The 13940-nt window shown below is 32.0% G+C and overlaps 2 protein-coding genes and 1 long non-coding RNA gene across 4 annotated transcripts; 2 read left to right on the forward strand and 1 right to left on the reverse strand.

Moving 5' to 3' along the window:
- The first annotated feature begins 2860 nt into the window (after nucleotides 1-2860).
- On the forward strand, nucleotides 2861-3215 carry LOC125058051. The gene is made up of 2 exons (XR_007118311.1): nucleotides 2861-2947; nucleotides 3012-3215. It is a non-coding gene; the product is annotated as an uncharacterized LOC125058051 (long non-coding RNA).
- Nucleotides 3216-5691: 2476 nt separating this feature from the next.
- LOC125057958 (metacaspase-2-like) lies at nucleotides 5692-11125 on the forward strand. 2 transcript variants are annotated; one of them, XM_047661929.1, is made up of 3 exons: nucleotides 5692-5864; nucleotides 6272-8252; nucleotides 8484-11125. In XM_047661929.1, the coding sequence occupies exons 1-3, from the start codon at nucleotides 5814-5816 to the stop codon at nucleotides 11048-11050; spliced, it is 4599 nt and encodes a 1532-aa protein (XP_047517885.1). In that variant the 5' UTR covers nucleotides 5692-5813; the 3' UTR covers nucleotides 11051-11125. The 2 variants fall into 2 exon arrangements, with proteins under 2 accessions (XP_047517885.1, XP_047517884.1); XM_047661928.1 differs by having other exon boundaries at nucleotides 6272-11125.
- LOC125057959 lies at nucleotides 11084-12585 on the reverse strand. The gene is made up of 2 exons (XM_047661930.1): nucleotides 12262-12585; nucleotides 11084-11975 (listed from the first exon to the last, which is right to left on the reverse strand). Exons 1-2 carry the CDS (start codon nucleotides 12295-12297, stop codon nucleotides 11271-11273), a joined length of 741 nt encoding a protein of 246 aa, XP_047517886.1. The 5' UTR covers nucleotides 12298-12585; the 3' UTR covers nucleotides 11084-11270.
- Between the last annotated feature and the right edge of the window lie 1355 nt (nucleotides 12586-13940).

Consider the following 13940-nt stretch of genomic DNA (forward strand, 5'->3'; position numbering starts at 1 on the left):
GTGAGCCGTCAATCTCTGAACAGCTTAGCCTCAATAATGATGTTAACAAAAAAGAAAATGTTTCTTTAAAAACAAACAGTAATTATGTTATGTTTAGCGATGAAGTGGGAAAAGATTTGGGATACATTTCGATGAACCAGATGGGGCAAAGTGTAAGTAATTATTGTATGCCTGGCATTTCTTTAAATGAAATGTCTGAAAAAATATTAAAATTTAAGTTTAGAGAAAATGACAATTTAATAATAATTATAGGAAATAGGGAGAATACAAATAAAAAATCTATAACAAAACTATTTGACCATCTTCAAAGTGTTGAAGTTAAAAACATTGTAATGTTTACATTTCCCTATAGTAAGAGTTTGACGCAGAAGGAAAATAATTTAAGATACAAATTAAATGTGACATTGGATAGTTTATCGTATTATTCAAACAAAATAAATATAATTGACATAAATAAATTGTCATTTGTTGATAACAGCTTTTTTTTAAGAAAGGATAGATTGTTTCTATCTAAATTTGGTAAAAAACAATTAGCATTAACGCTAAGCTTTTATTTACTAACTTCAGCCAAGAACTTGGCTGCTAAATCTGCTTTATTTGAGCAGTCTTCTATTATTAGGTTAGACAATGCCTTTATACAGCAGCAGAGTTCCGACAGTGCTCCCTTGGAGCAAATTAGTCATGAAATAGTTGCCGCTATTGAGCAATCTAACTATGATGCACATAAATGCTTGTCCCAAATTAAATATTTAAATTAAATAATAAGACAACAGAGAAGGCCTCTAGCAACCTTAAAATAGTACACCAGAATATACAAGGTTTTTCTGGAAAGAATCTAGAAATCTCTTTGTTTTTAAACAGTCAGAATATCCATGTATTATGTCTCACAGAGCATTGGTTAAAAAAAAATGAATTATTAGATTGTATTGAAAATTATAAAATTGTTAGTGCATTTACTAGGGAATGTGCAATTAGAGGTGGGTCATTAATAATGTTACAAAACAATATCAAATATAAAGAAAGATTAGACATAATAAAACATTCCATTGAACAAACGATAGAAATTTCTTGTGTGGAATTTGAACAATTTATAATTGTGTGTGTATACAGACCCCCTTCTGGAAGCTATGATCTGTTTGAGTCTTCTATGGAAAATGTTCTTAATATTATAAGTAAAAATAACAAAAAGATGGTTGTCTGTGGGGATTTCAATTTAAATATTTTGGTTTCTAGTACATATACAAGTAGATTTACTAATTTATTTGGGTCGTTCAATCTACAATATTCTTTCTTTGAACCAACTAGGATTACCCCCCTATCAGCTACCTGCTTGGATAACATTTTTTCTGATTGCGTTTTATATGAAAAATGTATTGTTAACTGGGTGGATTCAGATCATAGTGGTCAAAAAATCATTGTTGAGCGCCATAGGGTTAAACAAGACATAAAAATTACTTTTAGGCCAATAACGGACAAACGCTTAAAGGTTTTTGAAAATAATATTAAGAATAAACTTAGGTTTCTTAAAAATTCAAATGATGCTAATGAGCAATACGAATATTTATGTCAACAAATAAGCATAGAATTTGCTAGCATATTTAAACAAAAAACTGTTTCTTTAAACTCTAAAATGAAATTCTGTGACTGGGCCACACCAGGTATTTACGTTAGTAGAAGAAAATTGTATGATCTATATTATGAAAAGTCTATTTCTACTGAGCAGTCGCTTATAAACTATGTCAGAAATTATTCAAAAATATTTAAAAAAGTTTGTAATATAGCAAAGGCAAATTATTTGAGTAATAAAATAAAAAAATCGGACAATAAAATTAAGACCACTTGGAACATTATTAATCAAGAAACTGGTAAAACTTCATTTAAAGATAGCTCTTTTGAAATTAATATTAATGGCAAAATTATAAAAAAAGATGCAGCGGTCGCAAATGCTATGGAGTCCTTTTTCTCTGAAATCCCTGCAAGAATCACTAGTAAACTGAATTCATCTACGCAATTCGCGCTTTCACTTTTAACGTCTAGCACAAATAAAAATAGTAGTGCATTCGATTTTCATAAAATTAACACGGATTCTATTGTAAAGGCATTTAGATCGTTGAATAAGAAGAAAACAGAAGATCTATGGGGAATATCAGTAGCTGTAATAGCACCAATAATTGGAAATATTTCTCCTTATCTAACGATTATTTTTAATAGATGTATCGATGATGGGGTTTTTCCCAATCTCATGAAATATAGTAAAATTATTCCTTTATTTAAGTCTGGAGACAAATCGGACCCCACGAATTTCCGCCCTATATCAATTTTACCAACTCTAAGTAAAATATTTGAAAAAATTATTCATAATCAATTGCTTTCACATTTTAGATTAAATAAACTATTTCATGATAGACAATTCGGTTTTACTAAGGGTAGATGTAGTACGGATGCGGGTGTCGAGCTCATGAAGCAAATATTCGATGCCTGGGAAAATAAACAGGATGCTTTAGCTGTCTTCTGTGACCTGTCCAAGGCTTTTGACTGTGTAGAGCATAAAACATTATTGGGAAAATTACAGTATTATGGCGTCTCAGCAAACTCAATAAAAATAATAAATTCATACTTGAGTGACCGATTACAAAAAGTGGTTATAAATAAAGCAGAGTCTTTAGGAGCTCCTATTCTCATGGGTGTGCCTCAGGGGTCGATATTGGGGCCGTTGCTCTTTCTTATCTACATAAATGACCTGCCATTTTATATAAATAACTTATGTGAAACGGTATTATTTGCAGATGATACATCTCTTATTTTTAAAATCAGTAGGAACGCAATAAATTTTGACGAGGTAAATGATGCCCTTTCCCAAGTTATGTGTTGGTTTACTTATAATAACTTGTTACTAAATTCTAATAAAACAAAATGTATTAGATTTTCTTTGCCTAACGTAAAACAGGTCAGTACAAACATTAATATTAATGAGGAAATAATTCAATGTGTTGATTCAACTGTATTTTTAGGGATCACTCTAGATTCTCGTTTGCAATGGAAGCCCCATATTACAAATCTATCGGCAAGACTTAGTTCGGCTGCTTTTGCGATAAGAAAGATTAGATGGATGTCTGATGTCGAAACGGCGAGGCTTGTATACTTCAGTTACTTCCATAGTGTTATGACATATGGTATATTGTTGTGGGGCTCAGCGGCCGATATTCAAGATATTTTTGTTTTACAAAAAAGAGCAATACGCGCTATATACAAATTAAAACCGCGTGACTCGCTAAGAGAATTATTTAAAGAGATTGGTATTTTAACAGTTGCCTCCCAATATGTGTATGAAAATATTATGTACGTTTATAAAAACATTAATAAATTTATAAAGCGCAGTGACTGTCACAATTTAAACACAAGAAGTAGGAATAGACTTGATTTTCCAGCTTTCAGACTTCATAAAACTGCTCACTCATTTATGGGGAAATGTATACAGATATTTAACAAGATTCCGGACCGTGTAACCAAACTTCCGATACATGAGTTTAAGCTTTGCATCAAGAAAATCCTAACAAAGGGAGGATATTACACTGTTCGGGAATTTATAGACGATGACAATGTGTGGGCACTAGTGCCGCTGTAAGATGGGGAGTTGACATGCATAAGAGTACAAATTGTACCTAAATGATTAAATGACTTATTATTATTATTATTATTATAAAAAATAAATGAGAAAAATATTTATTTTATAAACAGATAGCTCCCAAGGTTGCCTGTCTTTTAAGAATTGGTACGCTCTTTTCTTGAAGGTCCCTAGGTCGACATCCGATGATAAACTCACTATAATACCTACCAGGTACTATACGAACAACTACAGAGAGTCCCTACATCTCTAAGCAATTCGAAGGAATCAAGGTCATTGTCGATTCGAATCGCTTTTCGTAGAATACGGTGGACATTTCAACGATATTGTTTTAAAACGACATCAATAAACTATACGAGTATACCATTCCTTCGTAAAGACAAACTATGACATTAATATTTTTAGTATAGTGTTTTTTAAAACATTAAAATCATAGCGATCTAATGATCAGGCTAAGATACACTAGTTTAGAATAAATATTTACGTAATGAAATATAGTGTGGTAAAATCCATGATAACTGGAAAATAGAATTTCCCCGTAAAACATCAACATTAATTGTCAAGCTGCGTTCAGAAAGTTAAAATTGAGAATTATAGTTTCAAATCTCTAACCAATAAAGATATTGATTAAAATTATAATTAATGTATTATAAAATACGTTTTTAGTCGAATTACAATTCCAATATAAATATTAAAATAAAAATTATTTCTGCATATTATTAATTATAGTGCATGGTTTCACAAATAAAATCAAAGGCAAATCCTTAATTATATTAATTAAATCTATATAAATGAATCGCAAAATCTCTAAACAAAAACTCGAAGACGGCTTAACCAATTGGTGTATTTTTTATTTATTTATTCCATGAACTCTGAGGAAGGTTTTTATGGGGAGAAAAATTGGAAAAAACATGTTAAAAATAGAAAAAAATTAGTTTTAATTAGTACACAAGTTTTTATTCCGGAAGAAACGAACAGTCTCTATGGGGTAGCATAGCAAAATGTTCCAAAAACGTAGCTACTAAAAAGATAGGCTATGTAATAAAATCATATTAAGGCGAAAGTTTTCAGCTAGGTAAATATAAAATAGAGAAGATGACATGTGATTAAAAGTCTAAATCACATCAGAATTAACTATAATAATCAATAAGAAGCATGTAAGTCTTCATTTATATCAATAATATTCTCAGGTTATTATGAAATAACCTTTATAATTTATAAGCCTCATACGTAGTGTTCTGTAATTTGTTTTCTAAATGATTGCTCATAATGTAATCACTTTAGTAAACATCGAATGGAAATGAAAAAATTTAGATGATATTATCGTATTCAGTTATCTCGGGCTACTAAGATTTTAAAGTTTGATAATTTGAACAGAATATTTAAAAACATTAAAGCAAACTCTCCAATTTAATACTGTTCTTTTCGGTTTTCTTTTTGGATTTTCCATTCATAATTATACGATAAACTATTGATATAAAGTAACTTTTATTCATTGAACATATGTGATGTCTTTAATCCCATGGAGGATATGACAGGCTTTGGTATGGGATGCTTCTTGTGTGACACAAAAGCTGGCGCAGCCGCAGAGCAGGCGAATAATAATTTTCCGCTCAAGAGTCTCTAACTTTGATTTTGTTCCCTTTGGAGTAGACTCTTGGACCGAGGGGTTCAAGTGCACAGGTGCTATTAAAGATTAAAGTTGGCACCTGGTAGATAGTACCGGTGACCCCAGAGCTGGTGCTTGTCTCGCTCAACGTAGCAATACAGCGAGTAAATGCTGCGAGCATTAAAGGTACACTGCCACAGGGACCAAACATAAATTTGTTTGATTTCTATTTATTATCTTTAATTATTATTACTATGTATATTCTTACATTGTAAATACTGTATTTGTGTGTTAGAATTGTGGCATACAACTTGACGAGTATTACAGTTAAGAATGTGTTTCATCAATATTTAACACATCAAATTATGTGTCAAGATGTATTTATTTAATATCACTCGTAATCTTAGTGTGGCAGTGTATGTAAATGATTTTAGTTTGCGCTAATAACTGCCTTGACGATTCATATTATCTTAGTTCAACAAACGAGGTAGACATTTGACGAAAAGTCTGGAGACGAAACGACGTTATAAACAACCGAGTGTTTAATAGTGTAGGTTTTATAACGATAACAATGAGGCCATGGCTTGCAAGGAAAAGGAAATTAAAAAACCGTGTGTGCTCTTGTTTTTGGTAAGTACGTAACCCTTTTTGAAGTTATACTTCTTTTGTCGCGTTAGGGAAAATAGATGAGAGTAAATTTTTACGGTGTTTACAAAACCGACACCATCAAGTTAGCATAGTCAACATTTAAAATAAAAAATGTCAATTTCTTTAATTATGTAGAAATATATTTTTTTGAAAGAAAAAATAAACTTTATTTCACTAGATTGCGTTATAATATATAACTTTCAATGTATTAAATACCTTTTTTCTATTGTTAGTGTCGTTTTTTCTACAAACGTAGAATAAGGCGAAAGATCAAACTTTAAAAAATATTTTTATCTTGTTACGCCAAAGAAGTATAACTTCTAACACGTACATACACATATTATTTTTACTATGAACATGAATTTATTCCAAATCGTTTCAATTTTCAGGCAATGGTTATTAGCCAAGTGACGTTTATCAGTGCCATCGATTCTGATTGCAAAGGAAAAGCTTTCTATTGCCTCAATTCAACTCACTTCATGATATGCCTGGATTTAGGCGACGGTGTTTCAACAACTGTAGAAGATTTTATAATTCCGTGCCCACCACCGACAATATGTATAGAAACCAACGATTTTGAATGCGAATATCACACAACGACCACTCTAAAACCAATTCTGCAGAGTGAAGTACCTGTAACTGAATTAAATGCACAAACACGGGATGACAGTGATTATACGACGTTTTTACCCTTTTGGTACAATAAAGAGGATTCTGTAAGGTCCGAAAAATATTACGATATATTAGATGATCAGTTGACAACAAGAGAAACATCACCTGAAACATCGACGCATCAAGAATCCACAACTGAAACACAAATAAATGATGAAATGAATATAGAGAGAACGACATTTACACAAGTGGAGAAGAGTACTCTACCTCCGACTTTTTATACTATAACAGAAGATGTTACTATATCTAGTCAACAGGTAAATGTAGTAGTAAACAATAAAGTATCAGACGGATATGATAATCATTTTGATACTGTGAGAACAACTACTCTTTCAGAAAGTACTACACAAACTACAACGCGCTATGATGAAACTCAACCTACTTCTGGCTATATCGATGAACATATTTCCAGCAATAATATCATAAGCACTAAAGAAGAACCTCCAATACTAAATTTTTATACATATCAAGAAGAAACCACTACATATGCACCTCTAAATTTAGATTTTTGGCCAGATGGAATAACTCAAACCACAAATTTTGCATCAGATAAGCTGACGACAACAGTGCAAGAGACAAAAAATGAGGAAATTAAAGGAACAACTAACAGAGAAATAAGTTACTCGTTGACTACAGAGATAGAGAAATATTTGAATACTTATTCAGATTATGTAGATACATTTAGTCCAATAACTTCATTTCAGGAGGCAGGGAAGATGCCCAACGAAGTAACTAACACTAAAAGGAATTATGAAATAACTACAGAGTTGCATAATTACATAAATAACAATAAATTTGACACAACGACCCCATCAGTAACACTTCAACAGGAAAATAGGATAGTTAAAGATGTATTCACGACTAATATAACTGATGCTTCAAATACAGAGGACTATGTATATAATAATTCAATACCGAAAATTCCAGAAGAAGATACTACAGTGAATTATGGGAAAACCGAAGACACTGCAATTAATCATAGTAATACTATCGATGCCAATATAAATTACATAAATAACAATAAATTTGACACAACGACCCCATCAGTAACACTTCAACAGGAAAATAAGATAGTTAAAGATGTATTCACGACTAATATAACTGATGCTTCAAATACAGAGGACTATGTATATAATAATTCAATACCGAAAATTCCAGAAGAAGATACTACAGTGAATTATGGGAAAACCGAAGACACTGCAATTAATCATAGTAATACTATCGATGCCAATATAAATTACATAAATAACAATAAATTTGACACAACGACCCCATCAGTAACACTTCAACAGGAAAATAGGATAGTTAAATATGTATTCACGACTAATATAACTGATGCTTCAAATACAGAGGACTATGTATATTATAATTCAATACCGAAAATTCCAGAAGAAGATACTACAATGAATTATGGGAAAACCGAAGACACTGCAATTAATCATAGTAATACTATCGATGCCAATTTAAATTACATAAATAACAATAAATTTGACACAACGACCCCATCAGTAACACTTCAACAGGAAAATAGGATAGTTAAAGATGTATTCACGACTAATATAACTGATGCTTCAAATACAGAGGACTATGTATATAATAATTCAATACCGAAAATTCCAGAAGAAGATACTACAATGATTTATGGGAAAACCGAAGACACTGCAATTAATCATAGTAATACTATCGATGCCAATATAAATTACATAAATAACAATAAATTTGACACAACGACCCCATCAGTAACACTTCAACAGGAAAATAGGATAGTTAAAGATGTATTCACGACTAATATAACTGATGCTTCAAATACAGAGGACTATGTATATAATAATTCAATACCGAAAATTCCAGAAGAAGATACTACAGTGAATTATGGGAAAACCGAAGACACTGCAATTAATCATAGTAGTACTATCGATGGCAATATAAATTATCCAACGACTACAGATATACATGAATATATAAATAATATAGTTAGTACAACAAAAGAAAATATAATTAATGATGAATATGAGGCAAAATACTTTCCAAAGTCTACGACTATAATAGACGAGAGTTCTTTTATAGGCATTAAATATATGACACGACCATATGTATCGCAAATATTTAATAACGATGTTAATCAAATAACATATAAGGAAGAAGAAAATACGCATTCAAGTAGCTTTTCACCAAATGCAAATATCAATGTTATATTAAAAAATAGTCAGGATATTACTACCAGTACTGATGTATCGTATGGAAATTTAATGGTGAACGAAATGTCATCTCAAACCGATAAAAATTTCTCGGAGATAAAACAAACAACTTCAAAAGTTCCAGTTACAGGTTATATAATGCAAGATAATACAAGTCCCTATAATCCTAAAGGAACGATTCAAAACGACGAGAAATCTCTAGTCAGCATTGAAAATATAACTGTATTGAATGACATTGTGTCATCTTCGACAAAGGATGATTTAAAAGAGATAAATTTAGAATCAACCGATCCATTAGATTATCAAATTTCCACAGATAGTTCACTCTTATCGCCAATCGAAACTCCGTCCATTATTAAAGATAATTTAATCGTTCCTATATTCTCAGCCCTAGATAATGTAACTGAAATCAAAATAAATGATACCATTATTTCTGGAAAGTATAACAACCATAATATGAAACAGAGCAACTATAAAAACCAAGACAAAACAAATCCGAACTTTTATACTACTTTCACACAATCAAATGCTCCTACTAGTTCTTCACCGGGTTATGCCTACGACACAACCTTGCCTGATTTAGTGAATCCAAAAACAACATCTTCAGAATTAATAAGTGATATGAAAACTATGGACACTTATATAAAAGAAACTGCAATCAGTGAACAAAGAAACACAGACGTTTATACTTTCAGTATCGAAGATCGTACTAAAAGAACGGAATTAACGACTTCACCCTGGCTAAAGAATACTGAAAGTAATAACAACCAATACGAAATTACAAAGGAGATGAATGTGATATATCATGACAAAATCCCTGATGCTGCCTCTACAACGCCATCAATATTTGATCTAAATAACTTAGAAACAGTGACAATAGACGATAAGAACAATTTAGAGAAAACTGTAACAAAACCTTCAACTGAATTGAAATCAACACTATCTATATCACAAGATGGGTCGAGTGCAAACAATTTATTTACATTTACTAATGACATGTTTACTACTTCATATGTGAACGCTACTGAAAGTTATGCACTTAGTAATTTTCAAGATAACGGAATCACAGAGAGTGCAAATTATATACAAGAATCAAAACCAACAAATAAGACAAAGTATGAAGATAAACACTCCTCTTTTGTTGGAAATACTTACCCAACGGTTAATAAATTGCCAGATAATATTCCAGACATAACAACTGAAACAATTCATAAGTTATCAACGAGGGTGCCGTCAGTTCCAATAATTGCGATAATTAATGGCAGTAAGAAAGTTGCTAGATACTCTGAAGATTCAAAGATTGAAGGTGCAGGTGATGCGATTAAATTACCTGCTATGGAAGTTAATAATACTAACGCTACAAGAAACAAAACAGTAGTTGTAAGTAACAGTGCGAAAACGCTAAATTCATCGCTTCTGAATAGTAAAGTACCTGTAATATCAAATGCGTCAAATATAAATAACGCTGCGGAAATGAAATCACCATCTATTGCATTGGCTCATAACATATCTTTAGATAGACATGAAACTATAGGAAATAAGCAAAGCGTTTATCCAAATATACAAGAAAAAAAAGAAACCGTCTCAGTACAGATTAATCAGCCTTGCAACAAAACTATACCTGATACGACAAATCGAAGTAACAAAACATCACCTACCATTACTTCAGAACAATTAAATTTAACTTGTTTGAATCGATACAGCGGTAAATATCCAGATCAAAACAACTGCCAAACTTTCTACATGTGTATTGGAACAATGAGTCCTATAGTGGGTCATTGCCCTCAAAATTCCGTATTCAGTGACATCCTAAACCAGTGCACTCGAAATTTATCCCATTGTGTAAGAAACAACGAGTTTCAATGTGTTTCTCCAGGAAGGTTCAGTGATCTTTGGAGTAGAGACACTTATTATATTTGTGTAAGACACAAAAGCAAGTTTGTAAGGTTTAGGCTAAGGTGCCAAAAAGGATACATTTTAAATAGAACGTCCATAACATGTGTTGAGGATCCTGTTATTGAAAAGCAGTCATTTACATTGGAATCATATTCAACATCAAGCAGTAGTAGTAGCTCGGATTCTAAATCAGGCCAAATTGAAAGCAATACAGATGTTGAATTTAAATGCAAAAAAGAGGGGGTTTTTCCTGATCCTAACCATTGTAGGAAATACTACGTTTGTAAAAAGATATCGAAATCGAAAATTCGACTTAAGAAGAAAAACTGCGATTCGGATGAGGTTTTTAATAAAAAGAAGAAAAAATGTGTCGATGAAGATAGCTATGAATGTGAAACATAAGTGTACACAAATCTTTTATTTATTGTAATTTACTATTTAACGTTGGGTAAAATATAATTCGTTATAATTGTTAAATGTGTATGATTTTTATTTCAATGTCTAGAAGTATGAGCTCATATCTAAAGTGAAGAATGTTTGCGATTTAATAACATAACATTAAAGAGGTTACAAGGTACAATTCAGTCTTATAAATAAAAGCACTTTCACATAGAAATTAATCTTAGTTATTATTTCTTGGCCTTCTAAAAGCAGAGCCCGCACCTTGCAAAAATTGGTCCTCATCGTCCCTTTCCAGTGCGAGGCAGAAACTATTAGAAAATACAGTGCATCGAATTTTGTTTTCTCCTCGAGGTGGTCTTTGGGGACAAAAGTACGTAACACGTGATGGACTGTCTTCACTTGTCACTGCGAATTTATAATTCTCACATTCAATAGGCTTATGAAGCTGGTCGTATGCATTAATAGGTTTACGGTTTCCAACTGGCTCCGAGTAGAATTTATTTTGTGTAGTACTATTTGTAAGAGGACATTTATATTTCTCTGGTGACGTGCATGCTCGTGTGAATCCGTTAAATATTGTTTGTCCAGAACATTGGAATTTTAGGCCTTGGAATCTATTTTTATTGGGAATGCACATGATATACCCTTTGCAGCCTGGAACGCTGGTGTCAGCAAGGCGTTCGTTACGATAGCACCGGATGTTTCTGGTTATAACTGGATCTATGTAGTTAAAAGTGCTTTCACAGACGTCTGTTGACTCTTCGTTGCATACGGTGTTAGATGGACAGCGAAAGCTGGGACCTAAAACATTGCCTTCTTCACAAATACGCACTCTAGTAATCCCGTCGCAAACAAATCCATAAGGACCACATTCGAGTCTACTGGATATGTAGTTACGTCCTCTGCACTGAATAGCCGGAAAAACCTGAAGATAAACAATTGTATATTATGTATACCTTTCCATTTTACAAGGTAAAGATACTTTTAATTACTTTGCAGATGAGAACTATTCCTCATTGATTTTCCAATACATCAATTAGCTATTTGAAATCCGGGAATTCTTAAGTTCATTATGCTTAATAAGTGCGTTAAGCACGATCCAAAAATTTTAATTAACTTGATCGTATGAAGTCACCACATGATTTTACAGCCAGTGTCAACGGAACAGAGGAAAAGTTTGTATATTAAAGTTAAAAACTTGAAAGACTTACCGTAATCACAAATATTCCAAAGAGTAACTTTTCCATTTTTACATAAATTAGTTGTAACTTGGTGACATCCAAATGAATACTAACGCGTAACGGAGAAAACTTTCAAATACGATTTTCGCATCCAATTATCATATTTAACACTTCTTGAAGAAATGAGATCGTGTCACTGGTTCATTGTATTGTGATAAATATACTGGCCGAGTTTAAGTTCCGATTCTAATAGAACTAACCAGATTTAAACCTATATTACGCTTTTTACATAACCTGACGTTTTGAGTGCTTTTCGCGCTCTTAAATCTTTTTATATGCAATAGGCATTATTAGACAGTGTTATACAGTGTATAGACTGAAAAATCTGGGTCCTGTAGGGATGTGAAAAAATAATCGATTATTAAAAAAATAGATTAAAATCGATTTTTGTAGGCGATTTTTATATTTAAAATAATCGATTAATAAACGATTATTTTTATAATTGAAAATCAATCACAGTCGATTTTTCATCTGCCACCTCCCGACATTATGTGTGGTCTTTTATAACCCGGACCTCGAAATATTAGGGATATTCGATATACATCGATGTTTACAATGCGATACATTGAATCCGATGCTTTGAAGATGTATTGATATACTCGATGCATTGATGTTTTTTTATAAAACACCGAAAGGATGATAAAACCAGTTAATTTTACAAAAACTCAAGTTTGAATGGAACACTAAATAACTATTTAAAAGTAAAATGAATTTATTCAGTAGCACAAGATTATATACAATAAAAAAGACAACAAAAATGCTGCAATGTGCTACTGAAACTGAAAAGGCATACACTCAGCATTTATCAAATTTCACCTAAAATCTATCAAAACGAGATTAAGTTAATTTCGATTTTTCTTAAACGTTAATTTGTGTTTATAATTTCTATTGTTTATTTTTAATTAATAAAACCATGAAAAAAAAAACATTTAGGGTGTTTATTGAAATGAATTCAAAAATTAGGAAAAAATCGATTAATAAAATAATCTATTATTTATTAATCGATTTTTCATGCTAAAAAAACAATCGATTAATAAAAAATCGAATTTTTATGCAGAATGTCACAACCATCCAGTGTCCTGTATCCTTGTAGCCATATGCCACAATAAATATATTGTATTATGTAGGGCGTGCCCTATATTATATCGTAGTTATTGTTAGGGCGTTTTGTATTCCTGGTTATAAAGCAGAAAATAGCAGAGCTAAGCTCGCCGAACGAACTGATAAAATCCAGCATTGAAAAACAGCAGTTTGTGGTAGAACAGGGAATTTAGTAAGTAACATAAAAAATAAATCAGTGCCGCTACAGATCTGGGCCTCAGATTTCTATATCTGTTTTATGATTCCTCCTGTACCTAAAGGCCGATTTACATTATCTTAGTGTTTAGGAGAGTGCTTTAGGATAGTACTTTAGTTGAAACATGTAAACGCTACTTGCTTTAGTAAACGCTACGCTAAAGAACTTGCCTTTCAAGTTGTACTAAAGCACTCTCCTAAACACTAAGATAATGTAAATCGGCCTTGACACTCGCCGTCGAGTTTTTAGGTCGAAAGTCTATTGGTGCACAGCCAGGGATCGAATCTACGACCTCAAGGATGACAGTCGCACATTAAAGCCACTAGGCCAACACTGCTCAAGTATTTGATAT

Source organism: Pieris napi, chromosome 17 (genome assembly GCF_905475465.1).
Source record: "Pieris napi chromosome 17, ilPieNapi1.2, whole genome shotgun sequence".
Taxonomy (NCBI): domain Eukaryota; kingdom Metazoa; phylum Arthropoda; class Insecta; order Lepidoptera; family Pieridae; genus Pieris; species Pieris napi.